Genomic DNA, 18,270 nt, shown 5'->3' with positions numbered 1-18,270 from the left:
TTATATCTAGGAATGGGAGGTTATTATTAGTCTCAAACTCGGAAGTAAATGATATATTTTTGTTTATTATTTAGATACTCAAGGAATTTATGAGCTTGTTCCTTAGATTTGAATGCTTGGAAGCAATCGTCTACATAACGGTTGTATTTAATTGGCTTGAATTCAGTTGGACAATCAGATAACCAGCTTTTTTCATGATAGCATAAAAAAGTATTTGCTAATGTTGGTCCCAAAGGGGAACCCATAGCTACTCCATCTATTTGTTGATACAATTGGTCATTAAAGATAAAAAAAAATTGGACTCCCTCACAGCCAACTCCAGTAAGGATCGCAACTGCCTCTTGGTTAGGTCATAAGGAATCAATTTTAATCTCTTGCACTCTTCTACACAAATGTCAATAGTCTCAATAAGGGGGATATTTGTAAATAAGGATTTTACGTCAAAACTAGCGAGAAACAAGGAATCCGTAAACTTAAATGTCTGTAATTCCTTTGCAAATTCAATTGAGTTCTTCACTGTGAATTCATTAGTGGTTAAGGGAGTTAAAATGGGAACTAAAAATTTTCCACAATTATAATTGAAGGTACCTGTTGCTACTAGGATAGGTCTTATAGGATAACCTTGCTTGTGTACTTTGGGTAAACCATATAGTATCCCGGGGAGGGAACCAGATGCATATAGAAACTCAAAACATGAATCAGGTATTTTACTTTTAATACTCCTAAGCAAGCGATTTAGTTTATCTTCTAATTTGAGGACAATTTTAAACCAATCACCATTTAATTTTCTAAATTTGGTGTCATCACTGAGAATTTCATTAGTTTTGTTTACATAATCAGATTTATTTAATATGACTATTCCTTTACCTTTATCTGGCCTGGTGACAATTATATCTTTATCCTTTCTAAGGGTTTCTAGCAAGTCAAGATTGAAGTTACTTTTATTTGATTTATCCTTATATGACTCATGTGATAAAAGTTTAATTTTATTAAGTACTTCATCAAATTGTTCATTATTGTTTTTATATTTGGAAATTTGTTGTATGAATTTCTCATAATATAAATAGTGATTGACAAAGCTGACTTTTTTTGCAGGAAAACCAAATTGTAAACCTAGCTTAAGAATCTGTTTTTCTTCTTCATCCAACACCCTATCAGAGAGATTAAAAATTACTTTACCTGCATCTAATTCACTGTCCTGGGACACACCTAAGGCTGCTAACTTTTTCTTATGAATGAATTTGACATTATCTATTTTGCAGGAATTATCTTTACTAATACTAGCCAACACTACCCTATAATCCAACCAAGAAACACTCCTCTTAAAATGTTGCAAATTATTGTTATATTCTTTACTTAATTTATTAAATTTCTTACGTTTGTTATTAATTTCAAAACTTAGACACTTGTGGAGGATAGACACATATAGTTTGCTATTACTTAAATTGTTGATGCTACTCTTGAAAAATAAAAACTTAGGAAAAACACCTTTTGACTTACATCTTAACAAAAACTCCAAGTCACAGAGAGACTTGGCCTGTTGGAGGTGGAGTCTTTGTAGTTTCCTTGCATACTTGAGGGTCAACCGGCTGTGGTAGTTGTCGTAAAACAGGGGTAGCATGGAGACATCTGAGTCCATTATGAAAGTGTATTTACGGTAGCACAATACACAACAAGTGTAAACTGTAGTGTTGCCTGAGGCGGCGGCGAGCGAGGACTGAGGGGAAGGACGTGACGTCAGACAGAAAGGGAGTATGGGAAAAACAAAGGACATGCTAACATACGGCGGCCGGCCGTAGTTGAGTAGTATGACTTCAAAAACAGGGCGTCTATAGCGTACACGGTACAGGAGAGAGAAGATCCACAAAAGGACGGTGATCTTCATTATATCCACTTCACAACGTTTCCGGAAAGTACATATCCCATCTTCAGGTACAAAAAGGCACTGTAAAACCACACGTAAAACGTTAAAAAAATGACCAGACGCAGTGGTCCTGCTACTTGTTCCTCCAACAGGTAAGTGGGGAGGGAGAATGGCTTACCAGTATTTATAGGCTCCTACTCACTAGATGACAAAATCTGACTGGTTCACTAAGAATTTCCTATCCAATGCAAAATATAGTACAAAATTCTAATCTGTCATAGCTAATGCAAAAAAAAAAAAAAAAAAATTTAAAGGTATGATGTACAACAGTTATATAGACTGTAATAGACTAACTGTTGTACATCATACCTATATATATATATATATATATATATATATATATATATATATATATATATATATATATATATATATATATATATATATATATATATATATATATATATATATATATATATATATATATATATATATATATATATATATATATATATATATATATATATATATATATATATATATATATATATATATATATATATATATATATATATATATATATATATATATATATATATATATATATATATATATATATATATATATATATATATATATATATATATATATATATATATATATATATATATATATATATATATATATATATATATATATATATATATATATATATATATATATATATATATATATATATATATATATATATATATATGTGTGTGTGTGTGTACTCTCGTGAAAAGTATGAGAAATGTAGGTATAATATCTCCAGACGTTCTGGCAAGAAATATGTTTAGACATGAGCGGGAGTATCTGGCAACACTGTGACACTGTCAGCCTGTTGCTGTCAGGCAGTGGTCTGCTGCACGCCGTCGTGGGAGGATGGGTTGCGACGCTCTCTTGCCGGGCCTTGGGGATTTTGAGTATGTGCTAACTGTTGTGGGACTGCTCACTGTGATCAAGTTCGTGGCGCAGATAGCGTGGGCCGTGGGCAATGGCGTGCGGGCGTACTTCTGGTCCAGGCTGTGGCAGAAGCGGCTGGTGGAGACGTACGGCAAGTGGGCAGGTGAGTTGTAGTCTCTGGGATGAAAATGGAAAGTCAGCTTCATGACAGGCGAGCAGTCTTTCCCCGTGGGCACTGCCATATCTGTGTCCAGTGACCACCCCTTCCCCTCCGCCCAGTGTGGTGCCCTAGTGGCCTGCCATCGGGGCTGCTGCCAGGATGAACTACGCATCATTACGACTTTCAGTTACCATGACGATTTTTTAGTCTAATTCAGACCGCCTTCCTTCCTGTTGAATACTTTTACGTCATTAAAGCACCATGGTGGTACCACTGCCCTTTCCCGACTGCCTTGTGGTCTCGTGGCCTCCAACTGGATGCAGGGGAACCCCGGGGGCCGGACAGGCCGCCAGGGCCACTGGGGCAGGTAGGAGCCGGGGGACATTACAGGAAGGGCACTTTGAGGGATGTTTGGTAAACTTTCAACATGATATTGTTGCATTAACTAAACAACTTACTCACGAGAGTCACTAGACGAACAGGATGCCAGAGAAAGTGAAAGTGTAGATGTTCGTGATAAGCATTTGTATGCTACTTCATTAGAAACCTCGAGTTCCATCCCACCTTCCCAGCCGGTCTTGTCTTCCTCATCTTTATCAAATAGTTACCAGCGTGGTGTGTCAAGGCCCAAGGGAAACTAGGGATTCTTGGGTATTTTTATGTTCTCCATCAGTGTTGGCGTTTATTTTCAATGTCAACAATATTGGTCACCTCAAGAAAAAAAAGACAGAGTTGCCTCTTTTTCATCCCTTTGATTTGTACTAAGTTACAGACCATGTAAGTCAAGCAAACTATGTACCATGCTTTGGCCTCAGCTCACATAGCCTATCTTACTGCACAGAGTTATTCAAAACCAAATTTGATGAAGTATTAGCTGTAGCACTTGACAGAGATTGTCCCTGTGAACATCCCTGAGTCACCCCTGTCAGGTCACCAAGATTATCATTATGGAGACTGATTTGGACAAAGTGAGTCATATCTGATAGTTTTCAGTCATGTGATAATTCTTTGCTTTTTGAAATAGAGGAAAGTATATTATTGACCACAGATTCCATTACCTACTATTAAGAATTAGGCACTGAAAAATTACTTATTCCCTCAAACACTACTATGGAACTATTATAGTTTGCACTGTCAAGTTTGCTGTTTAGAAGCAAGAAATAGGGCAAATAGGATCCTGGGTTTTATAAATAGAAATGTTAGTTATAAAAGTAAGGAAGTGGTGCATAGCTTATATAATTCCTATGTTAGGCCCTATTTAGAGTATTGCATACAGGCCTGGTCACCCCATTATAGGCAGGATATCAACATGTTAGAAGCAGTTCAGAGAAGAGCAACTAGGATGATACCAGCATTAAAGCGCCTGGAGTATAGAGATAGATTAAAGGAATTAAACATGTTTTCATTTGAGAGGGGATATGATGGAGTTATTTAAAATGTTCTCAGATACAAACTACATAGATGCAAGATCTTTCTTTACCTTAGAGGAGGGAAGTAGGACTAGAAATCATGGCAGGAAGATTAGAAAGCAAGGCTGCAGGTTAGATATAAGAAAATATTTCTTTAGTCATAGGGTGGTAGACTTCTGGAATGCATTGCCAGAGAGGGTTGTAAATAGCACTAGTTTGACAATGTTTAAAAACAAATTAGATAAGCACTTAAATTTATTAGATTTATAATTATGTATAGCGCTGCATGATAGTTTTTATAAGAAATTTACTATAGTTAAAGAAGACATGATCCCCATGTATGGGGATCACAGATTGTAGAGGAATTCGCTGCAGGACTTAACCCTGTTAATGGGCCAAATATTTAGAATTAGTATATAATGTATTGTGTACTTGTAAGTGTATATTTAAGTACTGATGACGAGGTCGCTGTGTGACTGATACAGGATAACCTAGATGGGCCCTGGTGGCCCTTTGTTATCCTATTATTTATGTTATGTTATATGTTAAGTTTTTATAAAAAGACAAAGTAATAATAGCATTTACCTCAGCAGATGTTTAAAGTATCACCCTTAGCCCTAAGGCAGTTAGGGGATTTCTATCTTGTGACACCCAAGGATCAAACCTGCCACATGACACAAGATCCACTGATACTGTGCATATCAAGCCACAGTGATTGTCACAGCTTAATTGGAAATTAGTAATTAGTCACCTTTGGATGCCATGCCCATGTGTATTGGCAGGACAACTTCAGCTACCAATTTTGCAATTGATGAATTCAGTTTTCTAATGTATGTCATTTTGTGACATTTTCTGTCTTTGAAGCAAATTTTACAACTGCATGTAGTGTTATCATAGAAACTAATGGATTATGTTGTGTTGAGTGAATATATACATGATACTCATCTCATTACTTTCATTTATTTACAGTCGTACACTTAGGTGTGGACTTTGTTTCAAACTGGCATGTTCTTAGTACATAATTCCAATCTGTGTCTTTTATTTTGGTTGATATGGTTACTCTTGTAATTATGTAGGTGTGCAGGTGAGCATTGTGTACTTTGCATTGCAGGTTATACAATTGTCTTATACAACCACAATACTAGTGGGTTTGAGTCCTTGTGATGAATGGGGAAATATTCATTTTGAGGTCAATTGAGAGGGTTACGAGTATGAGTTAAGTTTTGTTTAAATAATTTATGAAAAAAAAAGTTAATTTGGTTTTAGCTATAGATAGTAATATGGCCTGGCATCATTGTAATGTCTTAGCACTAAGCTTTCACCTCCCACAGTGGTGACGGGCAGCACTGATGGCATTGGAAAGGAGTATGCCAAGGAGCTGGCCAAGAGGGGCATGAACCTGGTCCTCATATCACGTTCCATGGACAAACTGCAGAAGGTCTCCACGGAAATTGGTAAATGAAGTTGAGAGTTTGTTGCATTGAAAATGTTTTACTAAATGCTTTAAAACTTTAATTTCTTGTGCTGATCATTCTGTAAATTAGTACCTATAGCTTTGTATATACTGGGTGATTTTTATTATTATGAGTTTGGCAATTGATTGTATGCATGTCATTATTGTTGCAACTTTGTTCAGTGTATCCTTTTTAGCATAGGTGTCATGTCATCCTGGAATGACTTCCCTCAAAGGAATACAGATTACAACAATAGTTCACCTGTTCCTGCCTGGGCATCCCTTCATTGTATGATGAATGTCTCACCTGTCATCCCTCTTGCTCTAATACTTGCCCTCTCCTACCATGGATTGATAACTTCTATACATTTTATTCCTTTTTTTTTTCATGAACAGTTTTTACAAATTGTCCTTCATGATTTCTTCACTTCCTAAGCAATTTCATTTACTATACAGTATTTAAAAAAAAATTGTTACTTTAATTTATTTGTTCTTTTTTATTTTATATTAGATTTGATTGATATTCCTCACTGCTTAGAATAGAAACATGTCTGGTCAGTTAGAAATAGTATGTATATACCTTTGAACTACCAGACTTACTGTGATTTCCCAACATGATACTATTCAGCACTATTTGTGATCTCACTCATCCTTGTCATGGAGGTCATAAAGTTGCTCAGCTGTGTCACCTCTTGTATTGTGCATAGTTGGTGCATTTTCCTTTCTCCCAGTGTGTCATGTATCAACTGGCTCACTTCTGTTTCATGCTCTCTTGCACTTATTCACCTTCCCCTATCAATCATTCCTTTCTTTTGCTCTCTCTCTCTCTCTCTCTCTCTCTCTCTCTCTCTCTCTCTCTCTCTCTCTCTCTCTCTCTCTCTCTCTCTCTCTCTCTCTCTCTCTCTCTCTTCATTGTTAACTATGTATGTTCATGATCATAAGAAATGTTTCTCTCTCTCTCTCTCTCTCTCTCTCTCTCTCTCTCTCTCTCTCTCTCTCTCTCTCTCTCTCTCTCTCTCTCTCTCTCTCTCTCTCTCTCTCTCTCTCTCTCTCCAGCTTTATACTCATTTCATGCAAAGAAGTTTAACATGTAAAAGAATCACATCTGTCACAACACATGGTCTGAATATTCCTCATTAATTCCATTGATCATGCATTGACTGACTTGTTTTGTAAACACAACCCAGAAGAAATCTTTGGTGAATTATCGTAAACCCTTATGTGCTCCTTAGTTCTCATGTTATCCTCTTGTGTCAAAACTTCCTGAAATTCTAGATATGTTGGATAATTTCCTTGAATTTTACATGTTGCCTTGATTTTAAATTGCATTGCTGCTGCTGGAAATTTCGTTGATATCCAACTGATGGAATTGGCCATGGCAAAACCTTCCTGAGAGACAAACTTCTGTGCTTAGCTATAGTATATGGAATGCAAGTGTTTATCTCACTCGTGTGTTTCAGGCATTTTGAATAGACTCATCCATGCCATTAAAGTCAAATTGCAAATGATAAATGCATTTTAGTGTAAAGCAGCGAATGTGAAGAGATCTTGATGAGCCACGAGGCATCACAGTGAGGGTGGGTGGCAGTGATGTCATGTCTCTTCAGGGCTTTGTCATGTCTCTTCAGTGTGTTTAGTCTCTCTCTCTCTCTCTCTCTCTCTCTCTCTCTCTCTCTCTCTCTCTCTCTCTCTCTCTCTCTCTCTCTCTCTCTCTCTCTCTCAACATGGTGAGGTGAAAGAAGTCATATCAAAGTATTTTAAATATTGCAATATTCTTCCATTCAGTTCACCTACAGCTACAATAACTTAAAAGTACACAGATTTATACTTATTTTTTCCAACAAAACTTTGCATAATTTTAATCATAATATTTTGTAACCTTCATCTTGTACTTTGGTCTGTAATTCAGAAGCACAGATATACTTAAGGTTGTCATGGTGACTTCCAAACCACTACTGATCTTAAATCTTTCTTAATATCTGTTCTATCTTGAAATCTAGCTTTTTCGATAACAAGTGCCACTACATCATTAGCTAATGTTATGTCACTTCTGTGTGAGGTACATCAACACACACTGATGTAAAGGATTTTTAAATATGATTTTTATTCAGTATTGTCAGTATTTTCTGTCTTCGTGAAATGTGGAAGCCTCGCCCCGTTTATTAGTTACAAGATTCACTGTAGTATTCCATCATGCCACCTGAAGACACAGTAACACCATCACTGGTCAGTACTTTAACCCAGTGATTGACTGAAAATTTTGCATGTGTACTACATATGATTTAGCACCTCTTATCTAGATAGAAGTTTTGGTCAGAGTACAATAAAATTATTCTGCCTTATGCTTCAAAATAGAAAAATGTCAACCAATCACCTGGTGCTAGCATTGCCAAGTGACAGTGTGACGCTATATGTGTGACCTCAGATGGTGAAATTACTATACAAAAAGTTGCTGGTCTGGGAGGGTTGGCTGTTATGCTGCTTCTAGCTTGTGTTTTGTTACAGCCCAGGAGTTTGGCGTGGAGACAGAAGTGGTGCAAGCGGATTTCATGGATGGACGTCCCATTTACGAGGATATTGCCAAGCGCCTGCAGGACAAAGACATAGGAGTCCTTGGTGAGTTGTGTTACAGTGCTGTCTTCCATTCTATCTCTCTCTCTCTCTCTCTCTCTCTCTCTCTCTCTCTCTCTCTCTCTCTCTCTCTCTCTCTCTCTCTCTCTCTCTCTCTCTCTCTCTCTCTCTCTCTCTCTCTCTATTTTTGGGATGTGGTGTTATGTGGAATACACTTCTAGTCATCTATAGTAAATACACACACACACACACACACACACACACACACACACACACACACACACACACACACACACACACACACACACACACCACACACACGTAGCCCCTGTTCACTTAGCAGTGAGTAGGTACAACTCGAGGAGTTGTGACCTTGTTGTCCCGGTGTGTGGTGTGTGCCTGGTCTCAGACTTATCCCAAGATCGGAAATAATGAGCTCTGAGCTCGTTCCGTGGGTAACGTCTGGCTGTCCTCCTCTTAATGTGTAGCCCCTGTTCACCTAGCAGTAAATAGGTACGGGATGTAACTCGAGGGGTTGTGGCCTTGCTTTCCCGGTGTGTGGAGTGTGTTGTGGTCTCAGTCCTACCCAAAGATCGGTCTATGAGCTCTGAGCTCGCTCCGTAATGGGGAAGACTGGCTGGGTGACCAGCAGATGACTGAGGTGAATTACACACACACACACTATAAAAAGAATAATGATTGTTGTAGTTAGTCACCTGGAGACTTGATTAGATACAAATTGAATAAATAGATATGACATGTATGAAATTTTCTAGTTGTATTGGTTAAGAGGATTGATTGGAAGTATACCTTGTGTATCAATGAAAATTTTAATGTGAAAGACTTCAAAATCACTTTTTTTCTCGTGCAGTGAACAATGTTGGGGTCATGCTGTCACACCCCATGGAGTTTGAACTGGCCTCAGAGAAGGACATCTGGAGCCATGTTAATGTCAATGTGGCCTCAGTGCCAGCCATGTCCAAGATAGTGTTGCCAGGTATGCTGAGCCGTGGCCGGGGTGCCGTAGTCAACCTGGCCTCCATCGCCGGCTACCACCCCATCCCTCTCATGGGCATCTATTCTGCCACCAAGGTGATTTGTTTCTTCATGCATAGCAGGCTCAGAACCTTACCCTTTTTAAGGTTTTACTCCAGAGTTTTTAGAATTGATATACTGTGTAAATTTTATATAACACATGTAAACACCTTCTTTATTACTTAGTGTAGCTGTTGGCAATTTGATATTACTATTAAAATGGAGTGTTGGCATTCAGATTCAAACTTTTTTGTAATCTAAACTGAATTATCCACAGGCATTTGTTGACTACTTCTCCCAAGCCATGGCATGGGAGTACCGAGGCTCCGGCATCACTGTACAGACCCTCACCCCGTCCTATGTGTCCACCAATATGACCAAGTTCTCTGAGCTCGTCCATAAGCCTAGTGAGTCTCCAGCAGAAAGTATCAAGAGTGTCTGGTTCATCTCTACAGAAACTGGTGTTCATTTTTAAAAGAATTTATTATGAATGTTGGCAAGGTTTTACTTGTATTTATGTATCTGAATCTTCTTCGGCCACTAAAGTTCATCCAAGGTAGTGTTCATGAGGGAAAAGTGAACATCTCCATCTTTTCATAGGTCCCTCATTTCTTTCAGATATTCTTATATTCGTCTCTCAATTATAAATAATATACTGGATTTTCATTTTCATAAGTCATGAAATATTTTCTTAGTATTTTTAGAGATCATCTGTTCCTGCTGAATAATGTGACATCCAAAATTAATGCAGCTATGGATTGTTTAGCAAAGCATGAGAATGTTCACATAGTCTCACATGGTATGGCAGCATCCTACATTACTGTTATTCAAACTAATGAAGTGAACCATGGAGATGGTGAAAAATGAAGCTCTCAATGCAGACATGACATCAGATGGAAAGCATCTCTTGATATGTCTCTTATTTTTAAAGTTATCTTTGATTTTACGAGCATCCTGAATCTCATTATCTTCCTCTTTCAGGCTTACTTATTCCCACTGCTGCAACATACGCTGCCAGTGCCATACACACCCTTGGCTATGCTGGCCGTACTGCAGGCTATTGGGTTCATTGTGTCCAGGTGAGTGCTGGAGAGGCCTGAGGTGGACTTGAAGCTGAATAGATTTCTCAAGAGTCTGGAGTGGAGATAATGTGGTGTTTTCTTGTGTGTCAACTTTCAAACAATACCTTTTTTTTTTATATATATTGAAAAACTTTTGGAATTGTAGTTAATAGTACATAGTGTCTTGAAAATAGGTTCCTCATTCACTGAAATTGTCGTGCATATTGTTGTATCTACATTATCAGCCTCAGAAATATTATTGTGTTGTCATAGAAAAAAGTAGGGTCTCTCTCTCTCTCTCTCTCTCTCTCTCTCTCTCTCTCTCTCTCTCTCTCTCTCTCTCTCTCTCTCTCTCTCTCTCTCTCTCTCTCTCTCTCTCTCTCTCTCTCTCTCTCTCTCTCTCTGATAGAGCCAGATGAAGAGTTGAGCAAAAAAGTAAGAGCAGACAGGTGATGCTGGGTGTGTTTTCTTCATGGGCTGCAGAGAAGTATCAATGACATAATTTTTTTTCTTGCAGACTTACTTAGTGGAGAACTTTGTCAACTCATGGATGTTCATGCTGGGCAACTACCTGTGGAACTCCCTGCTGTTGCGCACAATGAAGAAGAATCAGGCGTAAGCATAACACCACATTAGTACTGGGGAAGACCTGGAACAGTGTGAATGGTGTGTGTGTGTGGAGTATGTGTATAGTCACACATTAAACATTTATAAGATTGTAGTTGGAAAGTCAGCACACAGAAGGGTTTTTATATATACTTGGAATAAATAGGACATGGACTATAATATAATTTCTCAGTTTCATAACATATATTTTTTCTTGTGTGCCAAGCCACAGACTAGATGGACATATAATGCTCTCACTCATGTACAGCACAACTATCCATTTTCCTTACTCATGAAATCAACAAATATTCCAGCCATTTTCTCTCATATATATGTATAGCAACACCTTCAATTTAATAAAATAATTTGTTTTGTTCTTTAAAAAAATTTCACAAATTCAAATCATGAATACCATTGATAGATTACCAACATTTCTTTGGTACATGTTGGTAGAATTTCATCTGTCACAGTGAGATCATAAGGAACTCCTTATGTTATCCATGTACTTCTCTTCATGGATTGCCTGTTGGCCAGTATTGTGCTTCATTTCAGCTCCATTGAAAGAACTTGATATCTTTTAGATTTACACATCAAGAATTTATTGTATACCCAAAACTCTTCATTGCTTTTTTCCTCACAATCTCGAGGCTTTGGCTTTATTAACCATTAATTGCAACTGAAATTAACACACATCCATCCATTCAGAAGTAGTTATCTACTTTGTTGATTGCAGTCAATTTGCACTCTTTGTTGTCCATGTATTTGTTACCATCAGTAGACTTAGTTGTGTAATATATATATATATATATATATATATATATATATATATATATATATATATATATATATATATATATATATATATATATATATATATATATATATTTTTTTTTTTTTTTTTTTTTTTTTTTTGTTCATTGTTTCCAGTTACCTGTTGCATTGCTACAGATATATTTGATTGTTTATTAGTTTATTTATTTCTATATTCATTAATTGTTTTATTACTTTTCTTAATATAAGGTTTATGTGCATCACTAGTTTCTTTTATATCCAAGTAATGCAAGATTCACAAGGAATCACACACACACACACACACACACACACACACACACACACACACACACACACACACACACACACACACACACACACACACACACACACACACACTACTAGTTCAGTTGTATCTCCAGTAGCTATCAAGTGACAGGCTGAGGCTATTGTCATGTGCAATAGTAAAGATTTCTAGCTAAAGAGCAAACATTTAGTATCACTTTGACATTCTGAGTGGATAGTGTATTGCCAGTTTTCAGTTTTATAAGGTTGAAAAAGACATCGAAAACAAGTCATAAATTTTGCTAAAACCTCCCTCCTGCTCTACTCTTCTTATGAATCCTACAGGTCATGAGTGTGGGAGATAGGAATTTATTTGAATTCCTAAATTTTGACTATGAAAAAGAATCAACACTGAACATTTCTAGCCTTATTATATTTTATTTGTTCATTTATTTATTATTATTTTCTTTTATTTATTTTTTCTATTATTGTTCAGTTACAGTAATGGTAGGCAGCTTTACTGCACCAACTCCCTTTGGAGGCTTAGATGGTTGACCTGACCTGAGGTGATGCAGACAGGCATTTCTTAATGACATGTTTGTGGGTTTACAATCCATCTCTCAATGCTTTCCTGTTTGTTAACCATTGAAGTTAGGGATTCATAAAGATATGGCTAGAATTGTGCTATTTACATACATGATGATGTAGGTAGAAGGATTGATTGTCACTCAAGCAGGAAGGGATTAACAGTGATTTTCAAGTTGACTTCCTTCATATTGGTGCCTTTGTTTATTGTCCCATTGTTTCTACTCAAGTGCTTTGATCATTCTGCTGTTACCTTCATGTTATTGTTTTTAGAAGAGAAATTGTAAAGGATTTGAATTCCTGTCTGTTGATGCTGATTTGATTCATGTATAGAATGCTGATACAAAACACAAAGCATGTGTGGATCAGAATTTTACATAGTACAGTGCATATTCATTGGCTCTATATTTCTTTGTTCTTTAAATTTTGAACATCAGTAGCTGTGAATTGCACAGAAGCACAGTTGTAGTGGCAGAAGCAAATACTGATTTCATATTGATGCATTCATGACTTGAGAAGATTCTTTACATCAGACATCACTAGACTTAACATTCAAAATTATTAACATAATTCAGAAACCTGCAAAATATAGAGCTTCATTACTAATGATCTGTATGAATTGCATGTTTAATTTACCATACAGTCAAAGTCTGAAAGTTTAGAATCCAAACCTCCGGAAAGCCTAAAACTTCAACATTTTTCTGACAGAGCAATCAATGCTGAGTGTACTAAAAAGTAGTTATTTTTTCTAATTAAAAAATAGAAAATAAAAAAGCCTAGGGTATGGCGACACTGTATGGCAACACCTCGTGGCATCTGTTTGAATTTGTAATTGTTACACACCCTACTCCTACACTTTCTCTTACTTTCATATTGCATTCTTAGATAGTTTGTGCACAGATACATTGATGCATGTATCACCATGATGGTATTGAGAGTTGATAGTCTAAAATAGTCTTCTCATATATGTCTCCTCTCCTCTTTCCCTCTCCCCCCTCTTCCCCTCTCCCCCCTCTTCCCCAAACATATTTTTCAACTATAGTTTTTACTCCTCTCTTCCCTCTTATGCTTATTTATGCATCTATTCTGCATTCATACTTAGATTATCTTAGATTATGCACTGATACAGCTACCTGAATCCCTGTGTATGTTGAAATATGCCCAAAGTGAGGAAAAACTTTTTTTTTTTTTTATCTATTATTATTATTATTATTTATTATTATTTTATTTTATTTATTTATTTATTTTTTTTTTTTCCCTCCCCACCTGCACACTGTCACCAAAACATCAATAGGAGTCTTAGCTTTTTTCCTTGATTCTCCTCATTCACGCCCATTCACTCACCACTATGATGCCAACAGGTGAACTATTAACTTGTACATCTACTACTCATGTCTCAGCTCGATAGTTGAAGCTTTTGAAATGGGATAGTTTGTAAAACATCAGAAAATTTGATATTCCAGAACGTGTTCCATTGCCTTCGAACTTTTGGACTTTTACTGTATTACTACTCCACGGCATTGTTTGATGGTTATGATAGGATGCAATGCAACCCTTGAACATTGGTATAGTTCACAAACACGGAACACATAAATGCATGACTTGTGTTGTTGACTGCCTGTCCATGGGCTGCAGGCGTACAGTGTACTTCCTTTCCTCATGACCCATCACTGTGATCATCAGGTTTACTAATCATGCTTGTGTGGCTGTTGGGATCTCTTAACTACACCCAGCTGCTGCCTGTGTGCCTGCCCTCACAATCTCTCAAGGCTGGAATGTGTGTGTGAGAGGACACATCATAGCAGTGAACTGCTCAAAGTATGTAGATATGAACTTCACAATATTGTTGCACCACAACCAGGAGTGGAAGCTCCAATACCAACACTGTGTATGAGATTTAGATTGATACACTAATAATCATTGTTAAAATAAAGTTGAATGCTAAACTTTTTGTTATTTTCACCTGTGTAAATATCAGGGACTTCATCTAGCACCATTGGTAGTACAGAACAACTTTAGTTAGCATGAGCTGCACACACCTATTAAGTCATCTTAGTCACTAAGTTTGTAAGTTTTTGTGTGTGGCACTGTGTACTGTTTTATGTCATATGTTACTAACTTTATAAAATAATGACACATTTGCTTTCAGTTTTGGGCTCATGTTATTTTTTCTATTAGTATTTGTTTACATTTATACATTTTAGAATATCCCCATTTAGAATATTGCATATTAAGTTTACTCATTAATTTCCTCTAATTTTCAAAGCTTTATACTAAATACTTTATCCTCCTCACAAGCTGCTTTAGTTATTGTCTGCATCCCTTGCTACAGTCACCCTGTTTTCCTCTTCAAATGTAACAGCATGAGAATTTGAGTTCTTTAATTTTTTCAGCACCAGCCGAGGGTAGCAAGTGGCAGTGTGTCCAGGTGTTATTACAAGGCTGGGTGGAGCTCCTTGGACGTGTCTCTCATAGTCGCTCTCTCCTCTGCCTTCCTCACTTCTAAGTTACATAAAATGTTATAGTCTGCTCTCAACAAAGGAAGGAAGGAAGTAGGTGTTTAGACTGCCTTTTATCTAATTATTAGAATGATTTGCAAGTGTACCTGTACACCATGACAGTGTTCTTAATCTTGAAACATTGCTGTGTCTAGCTTTGGTTGGCACTGCTGGATAGAACATGTACTCTTGTGTCTTACAATTTCCAGCTTTTCACCATTCTCAAAACATCCATAAACTTGCAGAATGTTACATGATGAAGGAAGATGGAGTCAGATTATGTTATAGGTCTATTATATTTTGGTTTTAAACTTTTCTTTAATGATTAACAACCCAACAAGACTACTTTACTTGGCTGTCAGGGCTCACATTTCTCAATTTGCTATCAAGTTTTTTTTATCAAACTCATCCTGTTCAAATATGCATGCATAGCTGTACTTCTCAAGAACTTGTGAGATGTATCATTACTAACTTAAACATTCAATTGTTTGGATAATTTGAAACCAGTTACAACACACATGGGAAGAGAGGAACTCCAATAATCATTTCCTTCACTGAGCATTGAGAAAATAGGTGATAGATCAGTTATGTTGTGGATCCTCTTTATTTTTATACAAAGCTATTTCATAATTTAAAGTTAGAAATTTTATCAGAATTTGACATCTGTTTATACCTATACAATTTTCCTTATAAAGCAGAATAATTAAGACAAGTATGTCTTCACTTTTACATGCATTCTTTCAATTCACATTTATGCCTCTAGGAGAGAGGATTGATCCTCATTGGCCACAGTGTGACTGGGTGTGCTGCACAGCGTGCCTGGTTCTCCTTACATCAGAGCCTTACAGCAGTGCTAGCTTGCTTCTGCCAGAACATAAAAAAATCCTCTTTTCCAAACCTGATCTGATCAGCTAATTGGACCAGAAATGGTTGAACAAGGCTGATGTTTTGAATTTTAAATTTTGCTACACTTTGATGCATATATGTTTTTTAATTATTTTGTTCAAGTTAATTTTATGATATTTGTAATGTGATGTGAAGATTTTAGAAACACTGAAATGCAGTATTATAATTCTTAAATTAATTTATTCCCACCAATTTTAAGGATTTGTTTGAGACTAGAAATCATCCATTACATTTTTCAAATACAGTAAGCTTCCCCTTGGTGAATCTCAGCATGGCGAAATTCACGTTTGGCGGAAGGATGGCCATGGACCACTGAGTGTACGCGTGGCAATTTAAATTCAAACTTGGTGGTCCCCTGGTGGCTGCATGGTGAACCACACAGCTCCCCAGTGACATCAGATCTCTCTCTAAATCTATCATAATGCAATGTGAGAGTCCCCTTCAGCCATTTTGTTTGTACTACCCTCTGTTCTGCTAGCATAGAAACAAATTCTGGCGATTTACCGCCGTGGTACAGTGGAACCATGCGTGCTTTGGGATCCAAGGGGTCTCCAAGCGCACGGGTTCGAATCCTGTCCACAGTCTGAGTGCAGGTTGGGCTTCCTCACTCAGGGCAACGGTTTCCTAGCGGGTGGGCTTTGAGATAGGAGGTACCCTAAAAAGTATCCCCTTTAGCCCATAAATTCCCATGAAAAGCCCACATGGTATAAAAAAAAAAAAAACTTGGCCTCTACCAGCACAACAGGTGATACAGGTGTTGGTAAGGACAATGAAAGGATGAAAGTGGGCGAGGGAAACGGGTGGAAAAACGGGAGTTACAGGTTTTATATCATGTCATATTAGCTTTATTTATTGTTTATTGGTCTGTTTTATACATGTGTTCTAATATGTGAAGGCAAAAGATTTTATTCCAGCTCGAAAGATGGTATTTTAGGGGTCAAAAGAGGGACTTTGGCAATGACCAAAGACTGATTGAGGCATTTTTTAGGCAATCTATATGGTATAAAGAACTTGTGCTGAGCAAAATTTACATTTGGTGGTAGTTTCACCAGACTAATTATTTTGCCAAGTGCGGGGCTTACTGTACAGGTGGAGCTTCGAGTCTCTTGAGTGAGAGGTTTTCCTGATATCTGATCAGATTAGCTGATTGGATTAAATGCAGGGTGTGGACAAGTCTGTCATGGTACAGCACCAGTAAACCAACTCTATTGTCAGGTGTTGGTACAGAGATCTGGGTATATTGCACATTGTGGTTGTTGATGACTGGTCGTTGCTTCCCCAGGGACCCTCAAGCTGAGGTATGGGGGAAAACTTGTGGATGAGAATACTATGCATAGATGTAGACACACCCTGCCTTACCTATCCAGGTTTGTAGGTAGACATAGACTATCTATAGTCATATTTAACTTCCATCACCCTCACCGTCCTTCCTTCATAGGACAGGCACTTCTCACTCAATTTAGTACCTTGGATCCTTTGTCTCTCTAATTTGATTGAAACAGTTGATGGCTTTTGTCCACCTTCGTGGTATCCTCTCTGTCTCCCATGCTATCCCATATATTCTGTTCACTCATTCAATCACACTTCCTCCCCCATACTGTAAAGAAAAATATTTATAATTTCATCCAGAGTTTCTCCCTTTTTGTTCTGGTATCCAATTGTTCTTGTCATCAGAATACTGTGCTTGATGAACAGAATAAAGCGGGTGGAGAGGTAAGGGATCCGGTTGTGAAAAGTTGATGTATCATTCAGTCACTTGCAAGATTCATAAATGGGAAAACTATGCTTTTGTATTTAAAGGAAAATTTGGAATATACTATTCTCCAGCCAACATTGATGTATGGGTGAGAGACCTAGATGTGGAATAGTGTACAATGACTAAATTTTTGTTGCTTGGGTGAGTTATTTGTGAGGGACATGTGGGATGACAAGATGCCAGTGTTAGAGCCTTGAAAGCATGTGTAAGAGGTGTGATATGAGTGAACACATAAGTGGTATAAGTTACAGAGAGGATTGATAGGAATACATCGAGAGGGTATGGTTGTATTGATAAGATGGAGTGGGAAGAGTTTATAAAGAAAGTGTTTATGAGTTAAGCTGGTGCTGATAGAAGAGGAAGAC

General features: G+C 37.2%; 1 protein-coding gene across 2 annotated transcripts; it reads left to right on the top strand.

Moving 5' to 3' along the window:
- The first annotated feature begins 2,742 nt into the window (after positions 1-2,742).
- On the top strand, positions 2,743-16,323 carry LOC123518813 (inactive hydroxysteroid dehydrogenase-like protein 1). Of its 2 annotated transcripts, none has more exons than XM_045279834.1 (8): positions 2,743-2,972; positions 5,710-5,832; positions 8,337-8,447; positions 9,274-9,494; positions 9,715-9,844; positions 10,419-10,516; positions 11,016-11,113; positions 14,479-14,691. In XM_045279834.1, exons 1-8 carry the CDS (start codon positions 2,789-2,791, stop codon positions 14,657-14,659), a joined length of 1,146 nt encoding a protein of 381 aa, XP_045135769.1. In that variant the 5' UTR covers positions 2,743-2,788; the 3' UTR covers positions 14,660-14,691. The 2 variants fall into 2 exon arrangements, with proteins under 2 accessions (XP_045135769.1, XP_045135770.1); XM_045279835.1 differs by lacking the exon at positions 14,479-14,691 and adding an exon at positions 15,139-16,323 and having other exon boundaries at positions 2,744-2,972.
- The last annotated feature ends 1,947 nt before the right edge of the window (positions 16,324-18,270 follow it).

This window comes from Portunus trituberculatus, chromosome 44, assembly GCF_017591435.1.
Source record: "Portunus trituberculatus isolate SZX2019 chromosome 44, ASM1759143v1, whole genome shotgun sequence".
Classification (NCBI taxonomy): domain Eukaryota; kingdom Metazoa; phylum Arthropoda; class Malacostraca; order Decapoda; family Portunidae; genus Portunus; species Portunus trituberculatus.
This window is presented reverse-complemented; position numbering and strand designations above follow the sequence as displayed.

Excerpts from the sequence above, each read along its gene's own strand:
- LOC123518813 (XM_045279834.1), top strand. The coding sequence starts at position 2,789 with ATGGGTTGCGACGCTCTCTTGCCGGGCCTTGGGGATTTTGAGTATGTG. Across the intron at positions 8,448-9,273 it reads CAAAGACATAGGAGTCCTTG|TGAACAATGTTGGGGTCATG; the intron begins GTGAGTTGTGTT and ends TTTCTCGTGCAG. Across the intron at positions 9,495-9,714 it reads GCATCTATTCTGCCACCAAG|GCATTTGTTGACTACTTCTC; the intron begins GTGATTTGTTTC and ends AATTATCCACAG.